This window comes from Nicotiana tabacum, chromosome 22 (assembly GCF_000715075.1).
Source record: "Nicotiana tabacum cultivar K326 chromosome 22, ASM71507v2, whole genome shotgun sequence".
NCBI lineage: Eukaryota > Viridiplantae > Streptophyta > Magnoliopsida > Solanales > Solanaceae > Nicotiana > Nicotiana tabacum.
In genome coordinates, this window is record NC_134101.1 from 215,674,400 (window position 1) to 215,685,565 (window position 11,166).

The 11,166-nt window shown below is 37.7% G+C and overlaps 1 protein-coding gene and 1 pseudogene across 1 annotated transcript; both read right to left on the reverse strand.

The window, feature by feature from the left end:
* Nucleotides 1-3,113: 3,113 nt before the first annotated feature.
* On the reverse strand, nt 3,114-6,779 carry LOC142176261 (uncharacterized; annotated as a pseudogene).
* Nucleotides 6,780-7,366: 587 nt separating this feature from the next.
* On the reverse strand, nt 7,367-9,642 carry LOC142176262 (uncharacterized). The gene is made up of 3 exons (XM_075243392.1): nt 8,786-9,642; nt 8,211-8,310; nt 7,367-8,119 (listed from the first exon to the last, which is right to left on the reverse strand). The coding sequence occupies exons 1-3, from the start codon at nt 9,640-9,642 to the stop codon at nt 7,367-7,369; spliced, it is 1,710 nt and encodes a 569-aa protein (XP_075099493.1).
* Nucleotides 9,643-11,166: the final 1,524 nt, after the last annotated feature.

Consider the following 11,166-nt stretch of genomic DNA (forward strand, 5'->3'; position numbering starts at 1 on the left):
CATGGAGAACTACAGCTGGAGCACGACTACCACTATAATAGCCAGACTCTCGATATCTCTTGGCTTCTCTCTCCTGATCAAGCATTCCCTGCACTCTCCTAGTCTTGTTCACAACCTGCTGGTACGAAATATCCATCTCCAACTACCAGGCCATGCTAGTTCTGATACTGGGATGGAGCCCTCAATAAACCGATGGACCCTCTGTCGAACTGTAGCAACCAAGGCTAGTGCATGCCTAGCCAAATCATTGAAAATAACTGCATACTCTAACACAGTCATAGAACCCTGGCGCAGCTGCTCAAACTCAACCACTATGCATCCATGAAGCTTTGAAGAATATACTCCCTCAAAAACATATCCGAGAACTGAGTCCAAGTAAGTGAAGTTGCTTCAGCCAGACTACCCAACTCATAAGCATGCCACCATTGATAGGCTGCTCCTCTAAGTTGGAACGCAGTGAAAGAAACCTCACTCAACTTTACTCTGCCCATAATACAAAGGATACAGTGGCACTCCTCAAGAAAACCATGGGCGTCCTTTGTTGCCAAACCACTGAAAATAGGAGGTGGTACTTCTTGTACCTCTCGAGCCCATGCTGCTCCTCCTCAAAAACTGTTGCCCTACCGTCGGGCTAAACTAGGGCTACTGGTTGCACCAATATAACCTGTGGAATCTGATCTACCTAAACCCGCTGCTCTAGGGTGCATGCAGCAGAAGTTTGTCCTCCTCCCCCAGCCTGAGATGTGGCAGAAGCAAGGGAAATTAACCCTGCCTGATCCAGAGTACTGAACATGCTCAGGAATTGTGCATGGGTCTCCCAAAGAGCTGATGCAGTAGTAGGCATCTCAGATGCCTACGCTCCGACTGGAGTTGCTGGTGGCACCTCTATAGTAGATCGTGCAGGTGCTCTGGATACACCACGTGGATGTCCGCAGCCTCTACCCCGGCCTCTGGCGTCTCTAGTAGGACGCGGGTGCTTGGTCATCCGATCTGGCTGTACGTGTCCTCGTCATATGTGAGAGAATATAAGATAGAAATTTAGAATTTCAAAGCCAACAATTTTGCACGACAAGGAATCAAAAGAAGTGAAATTTGCCTAATAGTTCCATAGCCTCCTTAAGATAAGTACAAACGTCTTTGTACCGATCCACGAGACTCTACTAAACTAAACATGCTCAGGAATTGTGCATGGGTATCCCGAAGAGCTGGTGCAGTAGTTGGCATCTCAGATGCCTGCGTTCCGACTGGAGATGCTGGTGGCTCCTCTCTGGCAGATCATGCAGGTGCTCTGGCTACACTACATGGATGTCTTTAGCCTCTACCCCAGCCTCTGGCGGCTCTAGCAGGGGGCGTGTGTGCCTGATCTTCTGATCCGGCTATACGTGTCCTCACCATCTGTGAGAGAATAAAAGACAGAAATTTAGAATTTTGAAGCCAACAATTTAACACGACAAGGAATCAAAAGAAGTGAAATCTGCCTAACAGTTCCATAGCCTCCTGAATATAAGTACAAACGTATTTATACCGATCCACGAGACTCTATTAAACTTGGTTGTGACTCACAACACCTATGAACCTAGAGCTCTGATACCAACTTGTCACGACCCAATCCTACCTCCTTGAGATATCCTTACGGCACCTAGTCCCTACGAATAGATAAGCCTAACATTGTGGAATTACCCAAAATGAAAGCAAAACCTCAACAACTAATAGCAACATATATTTAAGTAACTCGTAATAATGTCGCTCGGCATGTACAAAACCAACTCTGGAATATACACAGAATTTCTCCAAGACCCGGACCATCATAAGTCACAAGCTTCAAAGAATTTGTCTAACTGCTCTATACATCAGCATCTGGAAGAAGTAAAGGAGGAACGACATCTTGAAGTCTCTGGAGCAGCAGCAAGAATGCAATTAACAGCGGGGCTGGTAGGAGGTACATGTATCATACGAAACATGTGCAGAAGAGTAGCATGAGTACACCACAACGGTAATCAACAAGTGTCAAGCCTAGCATCGGTCGAGTAGTGACGAGGTCAGGTTAGGGCCCTACTGGTATATATAAATTAATAAGGCAGAATAAAAATATCACAGTGTAATAAGAGACTGAAATTTTAACAAAGAGGAATTCACAAAAGAATATCAATACACTACACAGGAATAACAACAGGGGATCTCCTGAGATACCATCTCGTAGTTCCAAAAGTAAATGTGTAGGGGGATCTCCCGGGATGCCATTCTGTAGTCCCAAATTAAATATGCAAGGGGATCTCCCAGGATACTGTCCCGTAGTCCCAAAGTATATATGCAGGGGGTCTCCTGGAATACCGTTCCGTAGTCCCAAAGTAAATACATAGTCAAAATAATGAAAATAATCGTTACAGCAAGAAATTCTATAGTTTAGATTAAGTACAAGTCAAAGAAAAAGCAGGAAAATCCACTAACACTACAAAAAAAACAGCGTTTATCGACGGTTGCATTCCATCTCTAAATCAATGTTTTCTGTCGCTAAAGTTGTTTAGCGACGGAATAGCGATGGATTCAAGTTGGTCCCTAAAATTCTCGTTGCTAAGCTTATAGAAAAATACCAAACCGTCGCAGAATTAGCGACGAAGTAGCGACGACATATTTTTGTAGCAAAGGTCAGCGAGCGAAATATCCGTCGCTATATAGCTTGTTTCTGTCGCTATTTTGATGTCTTTCGCCGCTGCAATACATAATAAAATTCGTCGTTTGTTCTTATAGCGACGAAATTTTCCATCGCTAGCCGTGTTATAGCTTATTGTCCCTGCTTTTTGCAAAAAATACCTTTTGTCGCCAATTCGTCGCAAGATTTAATTTTACGCGATAATTTTAGCTACGGAACGCATCCGTCGCTGATTTATTTTTACTATATTGCTGGTTTTTTTAAAAAAAATTATTTATTATTTTAAATGTACTCTGTTCAAACATATACATAAACTATTAAATACACTTAATAAAAAGTCACTGATATTAATATAAATTCAACAAGGTCCAAAATATATAGCATAATGCATATAACAGTATCATTAAGTACAAAAAATCCACAAGGACGAACAATAATGTCCAAACAAAGTAAGGTAACTATATTAGGCTGGAGAGTTACGGTCATCATCAGAACCCAATGCATGAACCTCATCAATATTAGCAGTAGAAGATGTTGGAACTATAGGTGCTATATTAGTATTTGGATGATGCGAGGGTAAGGAAACTAATTTGCGTACCCGCTCAACGATTACAGGAACTATATGATCTGTCAGTGCACGAATCAATCGCATCACTAACTCATACAGATTCCCTATCGGTGTTTATTGAGAATTTGGACGTGTTGTTGACGATATAGCATCAGATCCAAGAAAGCCAAGAAGATTTGGCCCGTAGTAGCATTTTACTTGCGATCCAAGGCCATATACTCTTCTTTTCTTTTCTCCTCCGGCGGCTTGATAATATGCTTTACACTGATCAATATCAGATTGAGTTTGTGTTTGTTGTTGTAATATCTACTGATATTTTTCCTGTAGAAGAGTTAATAAGAACATTCAATTTACAAAATGAAAAAAATAAATGAAAGTAAAGTCAATTAAAAAGTTATCTTACATGTACGATTCAGGATTTCTCAGCAACAAAAGATTTTTCATCATTACCCTGAGTATGGACGTGCAAATGCAACTCACTTGGTGTTGGATGTCGACCCTTTTTAATAGCCTATACAAAAATTATTCAATTAAAAAGATAGAGAAACAAAAGGGTATAGTTGTGCAATTAGGAACTAATGGCAGCAATAATACTCTAGGAACAATCCAGATTCTAGTCAGGAATTACAACTATATATGGAACTACATGGAGGACAAGTAACCAATAAAATTATTCCAGGTAGGACAAGTAACCAATGAAACTATATGTGGAACTACATGGCAACTGAAAACAAAATCAGTAGAAATGTCTTACCCACATCACTGATTTGTATGTATTTGTATATTATTCACATACTAATATAAGCTCAAAATACAACTATCTTTAATATTGATTCTGCTTCCTTTTCAATATACGGGACATGCTTATTGCAGCAATGGACACTTCAGCCACATTAGTAGAATGGATACTCACTGAGCTTCTAAGGAACCCTCAAGTAATGAAGAAATTACAAAGAGAGTGACCTTACTTAAACCGAAAATAAAGAACCAAACAAATAAACATCCTACCATGTTAAAAGTTGACTTTCTTGAGTGTTGCATCTCAAATGTATTCCATTTCCAAACATCCTATTCCAAATTATATTCCTACTACTGGGTATGTTCTTGTTGTTGTAACCAACTGCAGACATCTTTTAGTATTTCTTCACATAATGTTAGCATATTATCAGTATATTATGAACTGCTGATAGTCGAGAATTTTTTTTTTGTTCTGCCAGCACTCTCACAGTTACACTCTTACACTGATTCATGACATTGCCCCCATGCTCTCCTCCATGACACTGATTCAGGACACTTATTGAGAATAGGCAAAAGGAGGAAAGATGAATTATAATGGTAAAAGCAACTACTACATTAAAAAATCTATAAAACTTTTTGGTTCAAAAGACATGCAAAAGATCCTTTATACCGTCTTTTTTAGGTGATTTATACTATAATAACCATTTGAGCTACCAACAGCACCCATGAATCACAGCCTAGCAAAAGTTGAAACAAAATGCTCTTTGTTTTCTAGTAGTAATATAGTCTATTATTTATGTCTTCTGCAATTTGGTGGGCCGGCACTAAAGAGAGGCATCTAGGACTCGAGGAGCCAACTTAAGATGCCCTTATTGAAAGAATCCCTTTTTCCAATTTTCAATTTATAGAGAGAATGAGGAAAAGGACAGTCAATGAATTGCATATCCCACTTCCAAGGTATCATTTGGTTTATTTTGACTTACTTAAAACAAGTAGTAATAACCTATTTGAGACAAAGAAGAGTGCTAGTTGGAGAAGCCTCTATTCTCAAAGGGGCATGGCAGATTGCTAATTCTACTATCAATGAGAGGAAAAAGTTATAAATACACTTATAAGTCTCTTGGGATGCTCCCCAAAACTGATAAAGCCATATGTATGAGTCCCAGTAGCAATTTTGCTCCCACCACAAAACGTTTTTGCATTTATTTCTGACTTTTTAACACACTTAGGATCTTTCCGAAGTCTCAACCAACTTTTCCACACATTATTTGGAATAGTGTCTGGTTGCACCATATTTGCTTTTAGTTTGCTAACAAAATCACTGTATCTTTTTGCTGCCCTACGCTCCCATTGGGTCTGCACCGCACTATCAATTGAAGAATCCCAGTAGAAAGCCTTCTTAAATAATTTTATAAAGTAATAACATTAATAAGTTACATATATAAGTTAATATAATTTCAAAATCTAATTGTGATGGATTATACCTTGAATTCTCCAAAATAAAAAAAATTTAACTCATTTGAGATGTTTTTCCAGTTGAATCCATTAGGATCAAGTTCATTCTTGAAAGACTTAGTTATAAACTCAGAGCATTCATATAAAGGCTCTAACCTGAACAAATTAGAAGACATTATTTAAAGGAATACAATGTATCAATAACAATATACAAAAAGTAATAGTACAATTATGGACTAACCCTGTAGGAGAAATAGCAATAAGTGTTCACGGTCGGCGGGTATTGCTACACTCAGTTTCGCCTATTATGTTGCTTTGAGAAGATGTACCCTCGCCTATTGTGTTGCTCTGATTAGGGGTATTTGGAGATGGTTCCAAATTAATAGTTGGGGTACTACCATGGCCTGATGTTTGAATAGGTGGCGTACTACTATGTCCAAATATTTGAACTTGATTGATGTGATCCGGTCCACCTGAGGAACTCGTACCACTTTGTTGAGGATTGATTGTAGGAATGAGAAAAGTAGGCATAATTTCACGAGTAGCAAAATTACCCCTAACTGAAGATTTACCTACACGGCCTGCGCTACCTCGACCTCTACCTCGAGGCATATTTCCAATTGCTCCTTTTCTTGGCCTGCAATGGGATGCTCCAACATAACTTGAGCAGTATAGTCTCTGAAAATTCAAACAAGCAGAAGCTAAGTTACAAAAAATTCAAGCAAAAACCATTTATCCGACCAACTGATGTGAAAAACGTATGAGTAAGTAACATGTCGCATTGAGAAGCAGATGAATGATTAAGAGGTCCAAATTCACAATTTTGGCTATACATCAAGAGGATCTAGTTCTCCATCTCGATGTAGTTCGAAATGAGACTACTGAAGCTTTGTATAGCAGCATATTGAAAGTGAATCTCAATCTATCCCATAAATTCCATCAAAGGAGCAGTTGCATTTAAAACTCAGTTAGTATTTTAATTTTACAAGTTTGTCAGATTTCATAAATTAGATCCCTTGCTATGTCAAGTGATAGTGTAACGTATCACCACATAGAAGCTAAGTTAAACTCTTATATTTGAACTAACATAAGCTACCATACTCCATTGCAGGCGCCTGAAGAGATCAAGGGAATGATCAAGGAAACAATAACAAAAATGAGCATAGAATCTGGGAAAGAACTAAAAGAACTAGCACGTTCAATAAAAACAATGACTTCTCTCTTGTCGGCTAATAAACATGTCTCAAACGCCAAAACTGCAGTCAAGAACCTGAAATCACTTGTCATATCAGGTTTCTGGGAAGATATTAACTTACTAGAAGTCATACCAGTGGCTGCAGTTGCATCAATACCAACCGATATCGTCATTTGTGTCGAACAAATTGCTGATTCTATTAATAAGCTTGCTTCTTTAGCTCATTTTAGCAGCAAAGAAACAAAGGTAGATTCATTAAAAGAATCCAGTATTGAAGCAACACAAAGCAGAAAAATACATGCTTCTCAATATGTTGTTATTACTATTCAGTAAAATGACTAAGCCTTTCCTTGTCTAAAATATCACGTATTTTCATGTAATGACAACCAGTTTAAACACATGAGCCAACGGAGGAAGTAACTCTCTGAATATATTGTTGAATTTGATAACTTCTTTAGACCAAAATACAACAATCTTGGCTCCAATTAATTCTGAATTTAGATAGATTAATCAGGTAACACTATTAAGTTGATAATAAATATTATTCTACTGCTACAAAAAAAAGTCAGACTAATGTAAAAAGAGGCACAACACAACGTAAGCTAGAAGAGTACTATACCATTTAGATTAATACAAACGTGATATTCGATTCGATTCTCTATAGATTATACTACAAAATAGATACATAACTTATAACATACCACACAGATTACTAGAAAAATAAAATTCAAAAAAAATATACTAGTGCATTATCAACACACTAGTCATCATCTGTTTCTTCTTCAAACTCTTCCTCATCATCCTCCTTATTTTCATCCTCAGTTTCACACTCGTCTTCTGAAGATTCTTTTTCGAACTTTGGATTCTCTATCAATAGTTCATCATTAATGGGTTCAACCATTTCAATTACATCCCCATTTGGATCAATAAATATTATATTCTCATCAGTGGTGAAATTCATATCTATCAAATGGGCTTTAACTTCTTCAACTTGGAATGGAAGAGTCGGTTCTGGAGTTGATGTTATTGCCTCATCAGGAAGTTCAATAACATCCCGAGGTTTAACTTTCAAAACAGCTACCCAATCATCCTTGTCCTTTTTCGTGCTAGGATAAGGCACATAACACACTTGAGTTGCTTGCATCGCAAGAATAAAAGGTTCGTACTTGTTAAAACGATGGTGATGGTTCACATCGACTAGTTTGTATTGGTTGTGCTCTTTGACACCAACATTCACAGTTGGATCAAACCATTCCCACTTGAATAACACAGTTTTCTTTAAAGGTTCTTCGTGGTATTCCAATTGTATAATCTCTTGTATCTGTCCATAATAGTCACCAATATTTGTATCCGAGATACAAACTCCACTATTAATTATTGATCTTGCACTACCATGACATTCCGTGTGAAATTTGTATCCATTAACAAAATACACCGGATAACATTTTGTGCTTATTAATGGTCCATGAGCAAGACTACGCAAGAATTGGTTCTCAATATGGTTGCATCGGACCTATTTCAAAAAAATTATAAGACTTGGTTTAATATAACAAGCCAATTTAAGTACATAATTGATTAAAAGATAATGATTTTTATAGTCTTACATATTCTTTGAACCATATAGCAAACCACGTTTCGAGACTCTCATTTATTTGATCCTGAGATAGGTTGGGGAATTCTTCTTGCAACCGTTGTATGTACATACTTCATTGCAACAAAAATAAGTTAAATACATACTCAAAATATATGGATATATTTATTATTATTAAAAAATAATACCTTACAAATGGCTCAACCTCTACACAATTTAGTAGAATATAAGTTTGGGCTGCCTTGATTTCTTCGAGGGACAAACTTCTCTTTTTTCCTTCTCCCTATAGTCGGCCTGGATGGGTGAATATTGATAAATTTCCTTCAAGATCTTCCATAACACCACCATCATCATTACGGGCCACATTATGATTATGTGTCATGACATGAGGTTCAAAATAATGAGAAAACAATTGTGTTGATTCCATCATCAAGTATGCTTCGCAAATTGAACCCTCGACACTAGCTTTATTCCCTATCATTTTTTTAAGAGTTCGAAGGTACCTATACAAGTAAATGGATAGACCATTAAATTCATAAAGTCATGTGTATCATATTTGTCATAATAAGAGCATAAAAAGTTCATAACCTCTCAAAAGGATACATCCATCTATATTGTACAGGTCCAACAATCCTTGCTTCATATGGCAGGTGTACAGGCACATGGTCCATTGAGTTAAAGAATCCAGGAGGAAATATATGCTCCAACTTACACAAGATCTGTGGGATGTCTTCCTCTAATCTCTCCATGTCCACCACTCGAAGAACAGTCGAGGTGAGATCCTTAAAAAATAAGCTCAATTCCGTAAGTGCTTGCCACACGTTACTAGGAAGTAGCTCACGAAAGGCAATAGGCATTAATCGTTGCATGAACACATGGTAATCATGACTTTTTATACCAAATAATTTATACATGTCTGTGTCTAGGCACCGACTCAAATTCGAAACATACCCATCTGGAAACTTCACATTTTCCAACCAATTGAACAAGGAAATTTTTTGAATCTTCTCTATTGTATATGCAGCTTTGGGATAGCTTCCATCAATAGGATTCTTTGCCAATTGCGGTCGATCGCAATAGTTTACCATATCTTCATGTGCCTTTGGATTGGCTTTTATTTTGCCATCAACATTAAGATTTGTGTTAAATACATTATCAAAGATGTTCTTCTCAATATGCATGACATCGAGATTATGGTGGATCATGTTAGAGCTCCAATAAGGCAAATCCCAAAAGATGCTTCTCTTTTTCCATCCATAACACCTACAAATTCTCCCATTAACTTCTTCTGCATCTAGATCAGTTACATTTCTCAGTCCCAACTCACAAATTTGCTTCAAGATTTCTTCTCCTGTTCTAAGGGGTGGTGGTAGCCTTCTGACAGACTGGCCTTTATGAAAGTTTTTACGATCTCTCCTAAATGGATGATTTTGGTCAGGAAACATTCTATGACTGTCAAACTAAGTTGTTTTCCCACCATGACGTAATCTGAAGGATTGTGCTTCCTCCATACAATAAGGACATGCTAAGTTACCGGCAGTACTCCATCCAGATAACATAGAATATGCTGGAAAGTCATTGATTGTCCACATCAAAGCGGCCCTTAATTGAAAATTTTGTTTTTTTGAGATGTCAAATGCTTCTACACCCGTCTCCCACAACAAGGTTAATTCCTTTATTAAAGGTTGTAGATAAACATCAATTTTTTGTTTACGGTTGTTTGGCCCTGGAACAATGACAGTTAAGAACATGTACACCTCTTTCATACACATCCCTGGAGGCAAATTGTATGGAGTGACAATCACTGGCCATGATGAGTATTTCCTCCCTGAATGACCAAAGGGTTGAAAACCATCAGTACATAATCCAAACCTCACATTTCTTGGTTCAGCAGCAAAAAAGGGATGAGTTTTATTGAAATGCTTCCAAGCCTTAGAGTCTGATGGATGACGCATTACGCCCTCCTCTTGTATGTGCTCATGATGTCATTTCATATCAGCGGTTGTAGCATGACATGCATATAATCTCCGCAATCTAGGAATCAAAGGAAAATAATACATTTTTTTTAAGGGATTAATTTCCTCTTACGAGAACCGACACAACGTTTGTACCTCTGGTGGCCACAAAACATGCAAGATGTGAGGTCCTCATCTTCACCCCAATACAACATACATCCAAAATTACAACAATCAATCTTTTCAATTAGCAAACCCAAGCTACGCACTAGCTTCTTGGTCTCGTAATAGTTATCAAGCATTGTGTTATCTTCTGGTAAAGCCTCTTTCATCAATTGCATCATTTGGTTATAACCTCTTTGTGATAAAGTATCTATTTAGCATCCTAGAAATCACTGTGAGTTGAGAGAGGGAAGAACCAGGGTATTATTTTGCATCAGCGGCCTGTAACAAATCATAAAACCTTTGGCACTCAAGATTTGGCTCCTCCTCCATTGAAGGATTAGGCTCTGCCGGCATTGAAGTTCATAAGAATGAGACAACTCAGGTTCAGTATTATTATACGACTGCTAGCTCAAACCATGGCCAAAATTAGGTCCAGCTGCATCCAAGACCATTTGTCGATATGGATTCTCATATCCAGATTCAGGTTGAGCGCCACCATGCAAATCACCACTAGAAGACATCTCACCGATCACATTTTTTTCTCCTTGATACTTCCAAAGAAAATAGTTCTCAACAAATTCATATTGATAAATGTGTAATTTAACAGTTCAGCATCCAAGTATTTAATGTTGTGACATTTTTTACATGGACATCTAACATTGTCATCACTCATGCGATTGCGCTGAGAACAAGCAAACTGGAGAAATTTGTTCACACCAGTTATGAAACTTGAATTAATAACCCCTCGGCCATCCAACCTTTTGTACATCCAATCACGCTCTAGATTGTCCATGTTCCTATTTAATATTAAAATAAACAAGATCTTAGAGTTCTTTATTTAATAAGACA

Coding starts and splice junctions, on each gene's coding strand:
- LOC142176262 (XM_075243392.1), bottom strand. CDS start 9,642: ATGTTTCCTGACCAAAATCATCCATTTAGGAGAGATCGTAAAAACTTT. Junction 8,311..8,785: donor TGGATGTATCCTTTTGAGAG/GTTATGAACTTT, acceptor GTTGCAATGAAG/TATGTACATACAACGGTTGC. Junction 8,120..8,210: donor CTATATGGTTCAAAGAATAT/GTAAGACTATAA, acceptor TTTTTGAAATAG/GTCCGATGCAACCATATTGA.